Source organism: Xiphophorus maculatus, chromosome 11 (genome assembly GCF_002775205.1).
Source record: "Xiphophorus maculatus strain JP 163 A chromosome 11, X_maculatus-5.0-male, whole genome shotgun sequence".
Classification (NCBI taxonomy): domain Eukaryota; kingdom Metazoa; phylum Chordata; class Actinopteri; order Cyprinodontiformes; family Poeciliidae; genus Xiphophorus; species Xiphophorus maculatus.
In genome coordinates, this window is record NC_036453.1 from 3,963,615 (window position 1) to 3,977,536 (window position 13,922).

The 13,922-nt window shown below is 35.9% G+C and overlaps 1 protein-coding gene and 1 non-coding gene across 2 annotated transcripts; one reads left to right on the forward strand and one right to left on the reverse strand.

Moving 5' to 3' along the window:
• Positions 1 to 161: 161 nt before the first annotated feature.
• Positions 162 to 235, reverse strand: trnat-agu. Its single transcript has one exon. It is a non-coding gene; the product is annotated as a tRNA-Thr (tRNA).
• A 3,004-nt stretch (positions 236 to 3,239) lies between these two features.
• On the forward strand, positions 3,240 to 13,801 carry LOC102216705 (fatty aldehyde dehydrogenase-like). Its single transcript, XM_005813281.3, has 11 exons — positions 3,240 to 3,454; positions 4,824 to 4,986; positions 5,405 to 5,636; positions 8,379 to 8,464; positions 9,547 to 9,755; positions 9,848 to 9,965; positions 10,585 to 10,726; positions 10,800 to 10,966; positions 11,311 to 11,410; positions 12,294 to 12,532; positions 13,140 to 13,801. Exons 2-11 carry the CDS (start codon positions 4,825 to 4,827, stop codon positions 13,152 to 13,154), a joined length of 1,470 nt encoding a protein of 489 aa, XP_005813338.1. The 5' UTR covers positions 3,240 to 3,454; position 4,824; the 3' UTR covers positions 13,155 to 13,801.
• Positions 13,802 to 13,922: the final 121 nt, after the last annotated feature.

The following is a 13,922-nucleotide window of genomic DNA, read 5'->3' on the forward strand; positions in this document are numbered from 1 at the left end:
CGTCATGACGCTTGAGGGACGTTTTCTGAACACTGCCGACTGAAAATGTTATTTTCCATTATCCTCTCAGTCTTTGGAATGGTAAGCTGGTTTGGAAAGTAGACGAATGACAATCTACAGAGAAAAGTAAAATAGGTAAATAAAGAAAAAAAGTAAATAAAAGGCACCGCTGGGATTCGAACCCAGGATCTCCTGTTTACTAGACAGGCGCTTTAACCAACTAAGCCACGGCGCCGGGTGACAAATTCGTACAAATATGGCTTCATAACCACATGGAATGTCGAGGTCTGGTTTGTTTTTTTTATTATTTGTTTGGTGTTTTATGATTTAAATAAAATATTTTAAATCGTTATTCTGTGTGTCAGTGTAGGCGTAAAAGCATCGCAAATCAAATCTCACAAGCCAATATATAGTCCAACATGGAAGCGGAAATTTCCAGATCAGACAGGCTGAAGTCGCCCACCAATTATTTGAGGCACAAATCAGCCAGATTATCCAGGGAATCGTCGTCGCAGCTGATTCTCTGGTGGTCGAGCTGACTGTGAGAGTCCTCCGTGGATTTAACGCGCAGTGGCGCAATGGCTACCTCCCTGAGCACATCCGAGTAATGTTTCCAGTTCTCCGTAATCCCATTCATCAAATCCAGTGTGAGGGGTCAAGTTCTGGTAATAGCCAGTGGGGTCACTGTCATGAGAGACCCAGAATGCAATTAGATCAGGGGATGGAAGTGCCAGGATTGTTGAGAGGCTGGTGGACTGGGGGAGACTTGGACTGGGAGTTAATGGGATTGATGGATGCAGGTGAGGCATTGGAGGGCTGCAGGGTGTAGTACTGATAAACCCTGTTTGGATGTTATCAGCAGGTGGGTTGGAGGCTTCTCTTGTTTGTTTCTTGCTCTTGAAGTAGCGGGCATGTCTGCTTTGAAACCATACCTGTTAAATATTAAATTAAAAAATATGCATAAATATGCTGCATTTCCAGAGGAAAAACCAAAAACACTTCCACTACTTAAAACATACCTGAATCTTTGATGTTGGGGTACCGAGTGGTGGAGAAGGTTAAAATAAGTAATCAGTTTTTGTTAATACTAACTAAAGAGTTGCACTAAAACAAGAAACAGAAATCACTTCTTTTTTCTGGTCGGTCTGTGGTGAATCCTGACGGGACTCCCGTTGCACATGAAAAACAAATGTATGTGCGGATGTTGGAAGTGTATTGAAGAAGCTGCAGGAGAGCGAGGTTTTACTATAATTTGTGATTTAAAAAAACTATATTTAATCTTCTTCCTGTTCTTTTTGATCGATTAAGGATGCCAGGACGACGCGCAGTCACTTTCCAAGTTAGCGCCAAACCACTACAATCTGAATTTACTCTTCAAAACAACAAAAAACTTAAGGAAGATCACTTTAATAAATACACAAGCTAATTGCAGATTGTATTGTGAAGTAAAATGCATCTCTTTATTACATACAGATTATAATTTTATGGTTAAATATTTAAATCCCTACATTATTTGCTGTCATGATAAATGCTAAAAGTGTGTCATTGCAGTTTATTACATAGAGGCAAAGGCTGCTTCTTATCTGGATTGCTTTTTCTGTCTTTTTGCCAACTTTTTTTAATCTTGCTTTTATTTAAATCATGTTTTAATTTTTTTTAACTATCCTGTTGTCATCAAATGCAAAGTTATTGTCTTATTTCACTAATATGTCATTCTCTATAATTCATTTTTAAATTTTTACAGCCCTGACAGAAAGCTGTCATGGAGGTGCGCAGACATGCGGATTGCCGGTTTCTTTATTTTGATATAAATACATTTTGACAAAGACATAATCACTCTATTTTATTTCTACCTTTATCTGGGTCACTTTTTCAATTCCAACATGCTCATAAACTTTAAGATCCCAGAATACACACATTTTCCTTCCCTCTGCATGTGAACTCGATGCTTCACAGACTCAGGTGTGCATGCTGACACATTCTGCTCCACATTCTCAGCTTCAACACCGAGGCGTAAATGACGCTCTGCACCCGGTTTGCTGCTTCCTTTAGAATAAACAAACACATCTCTCCAGGTTTTTGTTTGATGTTGAAACTCTGTCCATACTTCCTGTCAGCTTGGGCGATTTTTCTTCAAAGGTTTTCTCCATAAATCTGTTTTACAAATATGAGAAGGAAGAGAAACTGCTGAACACAAAGTTAACTGCACCACAGTCCCGTCATTTGGGGTTAATTCAGCATCACTTTGAAACTGAAAGAGGGAGTTTATTGATGCTGTGTATTAGTGTAAATTAGAATATCATCAACATTTTTATTATTTCAGTAACACTGTTCAGATTTTTTAATTCATTTATTATTTAGACTCAGTACATATAGCATAGTACATATTTTAAGAGTGCATTCATAATATTTGTGTGAGTAAATGAAGGTTTGTCTTCCTGCAGGACAATAAGTTTAAACATGAAGTTACAATAAGTGTTTAAATCAATGTATCCATATTCATGCACTAAAATGGCCCAGTCAAAGTCCTGATGTAAATCTAATGGAGATACTGTGGCAAGGTTTAGACATTTCTGTTCTCGGAAGCTATAGATCCAGTGCTATAGATATGCACAGCCACTTAGTCATTTTTATACACTTTAAAAACTTTTTAAACCACATTTTACGTTATATTTCACTGTAACTTTTCGGACCCCCCACCAAAGAAATGTCCCTGTTTAGGGTCCCCCAATAATGAGATGGGATTTCCCCCCCCTTGTATAGATCCAATCTGATTGAGCTAATTTGCACGATAATAGTTCAAAGGTCCAAACATTTGCGTTTGTAATTGCATGATAAAATACCAAACTGTAAAAAACATCTCTAATTTGAGATAAAATATCGGCGGCTGTGGTAAATGTATGTCCTAAATTTGCTTTAAACAAAATATGCAACCAGTTAGTTAATAATATATGTAATGATTTATTACATAACACCAAATAAAAACTGTAATGTAAGCTGTTATGTAATTATGGTGTAATTGTAGCTGCAAAAGTTTGTAATCAATAGCAGTAACTTTCCAATTGTGTTGCTATAGTTTTATAAAAGTGTGCAAGTAAAGAAAAACGGTGATGACGGCGGCAGGTACTAACTGCCCATCAATGTGAAGTTCTGACCTGCTGGTGGCGCTAGAGATCATGTTTTGGACCACCGTGTCTTCTCTAAAATGAAATGCGTCATAGTTAGGAAATCTCTCAGTGCGACATAAAGCGGTAGATGCTGAAGTTCACTGTGTAGCTGTGGGGAAATATGCAAACTGAGTCCGGCTGCAGCGACTCGGTCCAGCCCACGGTGGGTGGGACCTAACGGGGAGAGGAGGGCAGCTTCTGTCGGCCTGCTGTCATTGTTCAGCCCCGCGGATAATCGCACCATCCAGGCGGTGAAGGACTTTAAAATTCTCTCTGAAATTATAAAGGTAGGAGTTTTAGAGATTTTTCTCTATATCTATACTAACACTCAGACAGATCAACGGAGCTGTAACTGGGCGGAAGATCCTGTTTATGTAAAAGAAGTAGGTCAGTATTTGTCGAAAAGATACTAATAATGATAGTAGAATAACAGATCAGGAAAAGTTGCACTTGCAAGTTACGTTAAACGACGCAGATCCGCTATGCGGCAAGCCGTGAACCGGATGTTGAACGTGTCTCTACCTTTAACTGGAACCATCCCAGTATAACCGCTGCTGTTATTGACGGTTCGCTGCTCTCATATTACTGCACTTTCTTTGTGTCTGTAAACAAAGAGCGACGCAACCTACATAACAGCAGGCCGTTAGAAGAAAACACGTTTTACATGCACTCGTCATTCTGGTATTTAGTTTACAGGAATTGAAATGTTTTCAGAACATGTTAAAGAACTGAGAGCAATTCTGATGGGTTGCACAGTGCAAATGTTTAGAGCTGCACGTTTAACGTTAAAATGAGTGCATTCGGTCTTTTAATGTACACAAGTTATATTAATATTGATTACAGTCTTATGCACTCACTAGTAAGAAATAATGACACTTTTTAGCAGCAACAAGTACATATATATATATATATATATATATATATATATATATATATATTTACATATATATATATGTAAATATACAGTATATTAACTGCATATTTTGGTCCGTCCTATTATGTAATTTTTTAATATTAAATGTTTAATGTTTTGATGAGTTTCTTGGCACTTAAGTGTCGTTTTTAACAAATACTTTTTTTGCTTTTACTTGAGTAAAAATATGTTGAAGTAGTTCTACTCTTGGTTGATTACTATTTTTGGGTACTCTGCCCACCTTTGGCCCACAGTCTTTTCATGATTTTTGAGTCGTTTTCTAGTTACATTGTCATGACCTTTGACATTTAACTTTCTAACTCAGGCCTGCAGAGTCTGACATGTAGGTATCATTCTGTTTTTATTTCACAAAGCATCACAAGGTCTGACCATGGAGTAAATTCACCTGGACTAGGGCTGGGCGATATGGACTTAAAGTTTTATCACGATACTTGGCAGAACTGTTGTGATAACGATGAATGTGACGATAAGAACAATTTATTACATCTTTTTAGGTAATTGTGTGTCACAGCAATTGTAGTCCCACAAACACAATTAACGCTGTTGAAAAATGTTCCCATTTGTGACATGTTTCTTTAGGAGACCAGCCACATGAAGAGGTGTGATTACAGTTCTAATAATAATATTTACTTCTGTAGTTTCACTCCAGAGATTGTTATTTTTTTATGAATTAAGTTGAAATTAAACTTAACTCTGAACTGTGTCGCCTGTTTTGGTTGTAGGATGTCTCGAGAGCAGCAGGCGGTGGCTCGGGCCAGGAAAGCCTTTGAAACGGGTCGGTCCCGACCTCTGGAGTACCGGATCATCCAGCTGAAGAACCTGCAGCGCTTATTCATAGAAAGGCAGAAGGAGATCTCGGACGCTGTCAAGAAAGATCTCAATAAAGTGAGTGATACGTGTAAGATATAATGTGCTAAAAACACGTAACTTTTTATTTTCACAAAATTGGAGAATATAAAAAATAGAAGCCAGCTCTAATGCTTAATAAATTGTCTAAATTTAACTCAAAAAGATGAGAAAAATGAGGTGAAATAGATTTTTTATGCCACATTATGTAACATTCCTTAGGTAATACATAAAAATAAAAAAAATCATATTCTCTTCTATTTGCTTACATACAGAATCGTACATACACAATCAGGTTGTTTTTCAAAACAACACGAACTTAAATAATAATAGTAACACATTTTATTTTTATAGTGCATTTCAAGACACTCCACTTAGGTTCCTTCTCATTTTGTGCAGCCAGTGGTACTGTTTCTGCATCAGCTAACTCTAGGTTTAATATTTTCTCCATCGTCAGAGTGAAGTGGGGACGCAGCTGTATGAGACTCTCGGTCTGGAGGGGGAGATCAGCCTGGCCATCAGGAAGCTGAGGGAATGGGCGGCCCCCCGTCCTGTAGAGAAGAACCTGCTGACCCTCTCTGACACGGTTTACATCCAACCGGAGCCGCTGGGGGTGGTGCTGATTATCGGGGCCTGGAACTACCCCTGGGCGGTCACGGTCCAGCCGCTCATTGGAGCGATTGCAGCAGGTACTGCAGCTTGATTTGTCGGGTCAAAATGTAATTGGGATGTTTATATTCACATCTGAAGAATTGAACTTCTGCTAAACACCTTCTTAGGAACTAAAGTTTGAAATCCCTAATCTATAATCTGCTTACATGACTCCAGAAAATATCTACCAGTAGACAGACAGAGGCGGGCAGAGTACCCAAAATTGTACTGAAGTAGCGATTCTTCAACATATTTTACTCAAGTAAAAAGTAGCCATCCAAGAAATTACTCAAGTAAGAGTAAAAAAGTATTTAATGATCAAATTATCAATATTTAATATTTAAAAGTTAAATAATCAAATGGACCAAAATATGAAATTAAGTAAAAATGTTTGTATTTTAAGGACCAAAATGACAATAATTCACATAAGTAGCAAAAACTAACAAAATCAGGCAAAATATTTTTTTCCAAAGTCAATTTTTGTTTATGTAAAACTTTTGAAACTTTAACAAAATCTGAAGGTGTGTGAATGTGGTAATCTGTATTTTAAAATATGTTTGTGGGTAGAAAATCTAGAGACCTAAAATAATTAGAAATAGAGTGTATCATAAAGTTTTTAGAAGTTATTATACAGTTATACCCAATAACATCTTTTAGCTGTTTACCTACACAATTAATTAAAATATGTTACTACTGAAAGAAATAGTTTGTTTACAGGTGAACTGGTGAAAAAGAGCCATTCTGATGCAAGATTTTACACCTTTTGGTAGCTAAAGTTTGTTCAAAGCTACATAAAGTGATGTAATCTTTCTAGAGAAAATGTTCTTATTTTTTAAAACATAAGGATGTGAGTAAAGCTGTGCAGGTTCTTTATGGTTCTGTAGTTGGTTTTCAGTCCGTCTTGTGATCCGCTCTACTTCCCCTTTGTGTCCAGAACTTTGCTAAATGCTTCCTATTCTCATGTAGATAAGTGGGTCAAAGCTCATGCTGTGAACTCCAGACCACAATCATGACTGCAGAGTTTTAGAGATTAAAAACCCTGTAAAATCTGCTCTCAATAATTCAGGTTTTTGTGTTTGGAAGTGTGAGCTTGCAAGGCTAAACTTTATTTACCTGATTAACTTGCTGTCTCTTTAAGGCCACTCTCATGCTGAACCTCTAAACAAATGTTTCGGCTCAACTCTGATTGATTTGTGATTCAAACGTCGGATTTTGGAGGAGTCGCTCGGCTGTTTAAAGTGACAATGCAAAAATCTAAGCACTCCTGTGTTACATATTCTCAGTCATACCTTTATAAATACTTTATCAGTACTCTGGAGCAGCTGCTCGTCTGCAGCTCTGCTGGATAAATGCTACTTAGAGTTACATATTTAGAGTAAGAAGAATGAGCCTGCAGCATCAAGTGGGGTGTTTGCACATGTTGGACTTTGTTCTGCAGTATCAGAGCTTAACACAAATGCCTGCTGGGTCAGAAGTCTTTCATAAAGTTACACAATAAAATAACTTTTTAGGTCAACAGTCATCAGTTGTCTTGAAATGACTAAAATTGTGGAATATTGTTGTGCAATCAACGATACCCATAATCAGAATTTTGATAAGTTGGTAACATATGTTTTGTTTTTTAATCTGGTTGCTAAAAATTTACTGATGAAGTTGAATATGTTTAAATCATAACACATATAGTGCAAATATTTAATCAAATAAACACAAAGCCTATTTTCGTTTTAACCTAGTTTACTTGCACAAGATCTAATCTTTACACACACCAGTAATAAGTTAAAAGGTTACTGATGTTGTATTCTGTTATGTAAGATGCTGTCTGAGCTTTTAATGCCTTGAGGAAATTCAAATGGATCATCTGAGCTGTTGTAGTGCAAATGATGAAAGTCCTGAATAATTCAACACTTGTTTAATGTCTATATTGTGCCTTGTAAAAGTATTCATACCCTTTAAACTTCATAACATTGTGTGACGTTAAAAACTGTATTTTTTCCCATGATAAATCAGCAGTGGTACGTTAATTAATGTTAATTTAATATGTAGAAGTTTGGCCAATACGGACTAAACGGCTTCGTTCACTTCCTCTGCTGGCATTTTTAAAACTAAAGGCAGACTGAAATTGTAAAACAGCGCAGAAAATCAACGTCATCGTTCACAACTTCTCCTTTTCTCCTGAGAAATCCAAATAAATGTGAGAAATCCCAGACTTACTGTGAAACAAAACCTGAATCAGGTGGAACTGAGGCTAACAGCTCAGTAAAACTACTCCTTTAAAAAAAATAATAAATGTAACTAGTTACCCATGGTAAGGACAATGACGCATGGTTTTCTAAATTAGTCACTTATCTTTTCTCTAATGCTCCTAAATAAAATCAAGTGAGAAAATGTGTACATAAAATCCACCTGCAATGCAATTTATTATAATTTAAAAAAACTATAAAATTCAGCTGACTTGAGAACAAGATTTAATTAAAAAAATATTTAATAAATGTCAAAAACATAAATAATAAATAAATCCTCTAAAAAAAAAAGCTGATGAAGTAAATGAAGTGTTGCATTTGGTGGGTGTGTAAAGTTCAAAGTTCAGTGTTTGAATCTTGTAATGTTTGTAACGTTTGTAATGTTTGCTGTTTGTAACAATTTACATTGTCTGAACGGTGAAACTTTGTATTTCCAACTGATGACACAAATCAACAGGACTTATTGTTTGCTCAATTAATTTAGAAATTTATGAGACTGTACATAATTTTATTCTTTCTTTACTCAAATCACCTGTCCAGGTAACGCAGCTGTGGTGAAGCCGTCAGAGGTCTGCGTTCACACTGCAAAGGTCATGGAGGATCTGTTGCCGCTTTATATCGACAAGGTAACTGAATGGAAAATCTGTTCATATGGAGAAACAACTCAGCATTTTTAATGGAGTGTTTGTGGAAAAAGAGCAACACATAACAGCAACAGTGAAGATAAAATTAATTCCTAAACACTCAGAAAAGAAGGAATACAGACAAATTAAGTTTTGGTTTAATGATGTACTGAATAAAAAAATCATTTGAAAGAATTAAACATTGCAATAAGATCCACACAAAAGCAAAATTTAGTCACGAGAAATTTTAGTTATCTTTGACCTCATGTTGTTTAATTACAGCCTTTAACCAAAACTGTGTGAGTTAGAAAAGTAACAATCTGCTTTATCATAGACATCTCCTATTTTTAATTATAAGAAAACATTCAGCTTCAGCGATAAAAAAAGACGCTGTGGAGTTCAGCCTTGGAAATGTTTTATCACAACAATATTAATAAGAAAGACTGATATTAGCTGGATTTCATTTCAAACTCTACTGTCAGTCATGAATTTACAATAATCTTATATTAAATTTAATTCTTTTAAACACTTCCTCTTACACATGGCTGAATGAAAACTGCTCTACAAATAAAGTTTGAGTCGGTAATTCAACTCAGTTTGAACAATTACCAATGATCTTTATAAATATTATAAATATAGAGTTAAAAGCCTTAGTAACAAATAGTTTGTCTTCAAGTAACAGTCTGAAACTGGAAAAAATGAGTAGAGTATAACAACTATTTAGATTTCCAGATTTGAAGGTCTGTCTATTTATTCATTCATTTGTGCTTTAATCCATCTTTCCATTCATCTGTTCATCTGTTCATTAGTTCATAGTTACAGACTGTGTGTGTACAGTCATTTTTCTGCAGGTTTAAATGTCATTAAATATAAACTGACTTTATAGCTCGGACTGATGTGCTAATTTAAGCTGCTAATTTAGAAATCCAAAATTAAAAACAGACATGCAAGAAAATTACACATAGCATAGTATTAAATTTCTTGTTTGTGTGTATTTGAACAGTCAAGATAAAATAAAAGCAAATTCTCCCAATAAGTTTGGGCTCTTTATTTTTATGAAGTTTAAGCTGTTTGTTTTGTTTTAGGAGCTTTACCCTGTAGTGACGGGAGGAGTCCCAGAGACCCAGGAGCTTCTGCGCCAGCGATTCGATCACATCTTCTACACCGGTAACAGTACGGTGGGCAAAGTGATCATGGAGGCCGCCGCCAAAAACCTGACCCCCTTGACCCTGGAGCTGGGCGGCAAGAGCCCCTGCTACATCGACAAGAACTGCGACATTAGCATAGCCTGCAGGTCCCACATACTTTTAATATTTACAGTTTTTAACTCCTACTTAAAGAAAATATTTTCCTTTCTTACATCCTTCTGTTAAATGTTCTGTTCAGACGGATCACATGGGGAAAGTACACAAACTGCGGTCAGACCTGCATCGCCCCAGACTACATCCTCTGTGACCCCAGCATTCAAGACCGGGTCATCGAGGAGGTCAAGAAGTCCATTAAGGTACCGGAAGCTCACAATGGAACCAGCGCTGGACGACACGGCTGGAAAACTTACAACAAACGCTTCATATCAGTCGATATCAGTAATTAATGACGAGTTTTCTGTTTTAAATATCTGAAATATTGCAAACTGATGATGTGACATTTGCTCTTTACTAAACTGTTTTTACTCCATCACATTGTTTTTTAAAATTATTATTTTTAAACAATCATGAGGCTCAGAGGTAAAATGTTAAACTGCTTCTGCGCCAGTTACTCAACAGGCGGTTGCTAGGCAACCATAAATTACTTAACAGTTTGTTGCTAGGTAGCCAGGAGTAACTTTATAGCTTGTTGCTAGGTAACCAAAGAGTGAGGAAGGTAGTTGAAGTCTCTCACTCTGCTTAGCTAGCTGTGAGAGGCTGAACAACTAAACCTTCACTTTGCCTACATCCCCCAGAATGCTGTGCAGTTCTGGATCAGTGAATTTTCTACCAAATGTTTTATCTGTTTATATTGATCACATGTCTATTGCAATATATATTGTTACTGATTTATTTTCCACTGCTAATTGGATCCTGAGTTGATGGAACTTGTAACATAATTTCATATTTAAAATGATTTTTTCCTTTTATTTGCAGGATTTCTACACAGAAAAGCCAAAGACGTGCCCAGATTACGGGCGCATCATCAACCAGCGGCACTTTAAGAGGATCATGGCGTTGGTGGGGGACAGCGCAGTGGCTGCAGGAGGAAACGGAGACGAGTCAGACTGCTTCATCGGTACCAAAGGTCACACTTAGAGGTTTTTTCATTCAATCATAAACTAAAACATTGTTTTTTATGATGCGTTCAGCTCCCACAGTTCTGCGTGACGTAAAGCCTGATGCCAAGGTGATGCAGGAGGAGATATTTGGACCTCTTCTTCCCATCCTTCCTGTCAGCGGACTGGACGAGGCCATAAAGTTCATCAACAAGGGAGAAAAACCTCTGGTTCTGTATGTCTTCTCTGCAGATGAGAAGGTATCTCAGAGCTACGCTTTATTAACCTACGCACAAACTATTCACATAAAGCATAAAAATAAAACAAAACAACAATATAGCTCCAGTTTTGCTGATTCAGTTTAGAAATCGAGAACAGAGTTCGACATTAAAAACAACAAATACACTGTAAAACACATGTTGACCCATTTATCTCCACACATTAAATCAACTGCATCCTGCTTTGTCATTTTAATGCTAAACAGCATAAAAAGTAAGATTATAAATCATCAGACATGTAATTTGATGATTTGTTAGTAATTTGTTTTAAAATTGTGCATGTTTTAATTTGTAACCAGGTTCTTGTTTCGTTTTTCTCTCTGCAGGTGATCAACAGAATGAGAGACGAGACGTCCAGCGGAGGATTCCTGGCAAACGATTGTCTGGTTCATTTCTCTGTCAGTTCGCTGCCTTTTGGAGGAGTGGGTAAGTCAGACACACAGTTTCACTAAAAAATAAAACAATTTAAAAAGTAACTCTTTTCAAAAACAATTGCTTTAAGGAATATTTTACTTCAATGTACTTTTCACTTTTACTTAAGTGATGTTATTATGAAGTATTTCTCTTTGTACTTGAGTGAATTTCTGGATTTTCTAACCAAAAATTCACCAGATACAGACCCACACCTGCAGTTTCCTACGTTGTTTTTTTATTGAAAGAAACTGATTTGGACAGATTTTTTTCCTGATTTAGTTTTTTTTTTACTTATATAAATTACCCTAACCAAAATTTCATTTAACTTTTTGTAATTTTTAAATATTAAATGATAATTTGATCTCTTTATTTGAGTAGACTTTTTACCAAATACATTTTACTCTTACTTGAGTAATTTCTTGTATGGATACTTTTTACTTATACTTGAGTGGAAATATGTTAAAGTAGTGTTATTATTACTTGAGTAAAATTTTTGCACATCTCTGTGGAGCAAATGTCTAATGTGCAAATGCTAGAGCGCCCTCTAGCGTCAGACTTCGGATAAAATAAAAATGTGGAACTGAAACAAATACCTGATATTAACCGAATAGATTAATCAATCATGCAAGTTTATTTGTATAGCACATTTCAGCAACACTGTACATTTTATATAATAAAAAACATACAAAACAACAAAAACATATCAGATAGTCAACAGTTATAAACCTAATCAACTTTAAAATATTTAATACTCTGAAAAAATAGCTGCTCTAGATATAAAACCAAAATACTTTAAAACAAAGTAACAGAAAAATTAACACATTGACACTTTCAGGAACTTTATTCTGATTGCTAAAGTTTATCTTCAGCCTAACTTCTTTTATTTTTCGGTCAGGAAACAGCGGCATGGGCTGCTACCACGGCAAGTTCAGCTTCGACCAGCTGAGCCACCTGCGCAGCTGTCTCATCAAAAAGCTGAAGATGGAGGGAGTGAACAACATGCGCTACCCGCCACACACACCCAAGAAACTGGGCTGGGCACGCTTCTTCATCCTGAAGACCTTTGACCTCGGCTGGGTGGGCAGGATGCTGCTGCTGGCCTTGATGGCCGTGGTGGCGGCTTTTGTGCTTCAGGTAAGAGAAACACAGGCAAAGAGTAAAAAAATGCTACTATTTTGTTCGTTTGTTTGTTTGTGTCATTTCATGTCTTCAGTTAAAATTCTCATTAAATATTTTGAGGTAGACAGGACCTTTTTTCCCCACAATGTATTTTATTGGGAATTATGTGATAGAGCAACATAAAACAGTGCATGATTGTAAAGTAGCAGCTATAGTTGTAAAACCACAAATCTGGAAAGTGTCGTTCATAAGTCCTGTGCAACAAATTACACTGAGAAGTCTCCTAATTCATAAAATTAGAGTCAACTTGTGTGTGATTCAATCCAGCTTTTTGTGAAGGTTAATAGAAGAAAATTAATAACCATTTAATAACTGTTTAGTTGTTGAGAAAAGTAGCAATAAAAAAACATGCAATCCGGTTTACAAGCCACAACAATGAGATGAATAATTACCTTTTTATAAACACCATGCTTGGTAATGGCAGCAGCAGGCTGCAGGAATGATCAGATGATGATGGATGGAGCTTAATGCAGAGCAAAAACAGAAATACAGCTGCTAAAATCAGATTAAGGAAACAAACATAGAATAACACATATTTTAATATTTTTTCTGTTTGTTTCAGAAATATCTCCGCTGAGGACATCCTTCCCTAATCTACTCGCCTCCAGTTTACTGCTGTCTTCCTTTTTCTGCCTGAGAAGGAAAAGAGATCAGAGTAAATATAGATGAAATCATAATAAGTCAAATCATCATATTCAGTAAGTTGTAGGCCATTTTTTGGCTGTTGCCTTAAATCCATTTAGCATTTCACTAACAATAATAGAAGTGTTGTCTGTATCAGTGTTGAAGGAAACTGATTATCTGCATTTGTATTCAGCATCACTACGTTTTTATTTAACCTGACGGAGGTTTGAAAACTTGGAAGGATTTTAAAGCTTTTAAAATGAAGAAACTGACGCTTAACTAAAGCTAAGGAGGACGTTAGCTTTAAAGAAGAAATGTTGTTGCTTAAAAAGCTGGAAATATAAAGTTTGTCCATTTTACTAGTGATTTTATGTTTGTTGTGCAGCTGTGATCAGGTTCTGGTTCTGTTTGTTCTGATTGCATCAGAATCATATGAAGGATCTTTTTACTCAGTTTGTGCTAAAAACTGTACTTAGATACAGTAAGTATGAACAAAAGTTAAACATTTCTTTTATTGTTCCATTAACATTTCACAAACTTGTAATTAATAATTACAAAAATAAATAAGTCTGTTCTAATTAATATTAAAATATATTTCTACTTGTTCGTTTGCGTGTGTATTTTCTATTACATCCTACTATATCTTATATAATCTATCAAATTTTTTATTTCATATTCCATGAAACAATGAAATTCAATTATATTTATTAAAAAGGGAGAA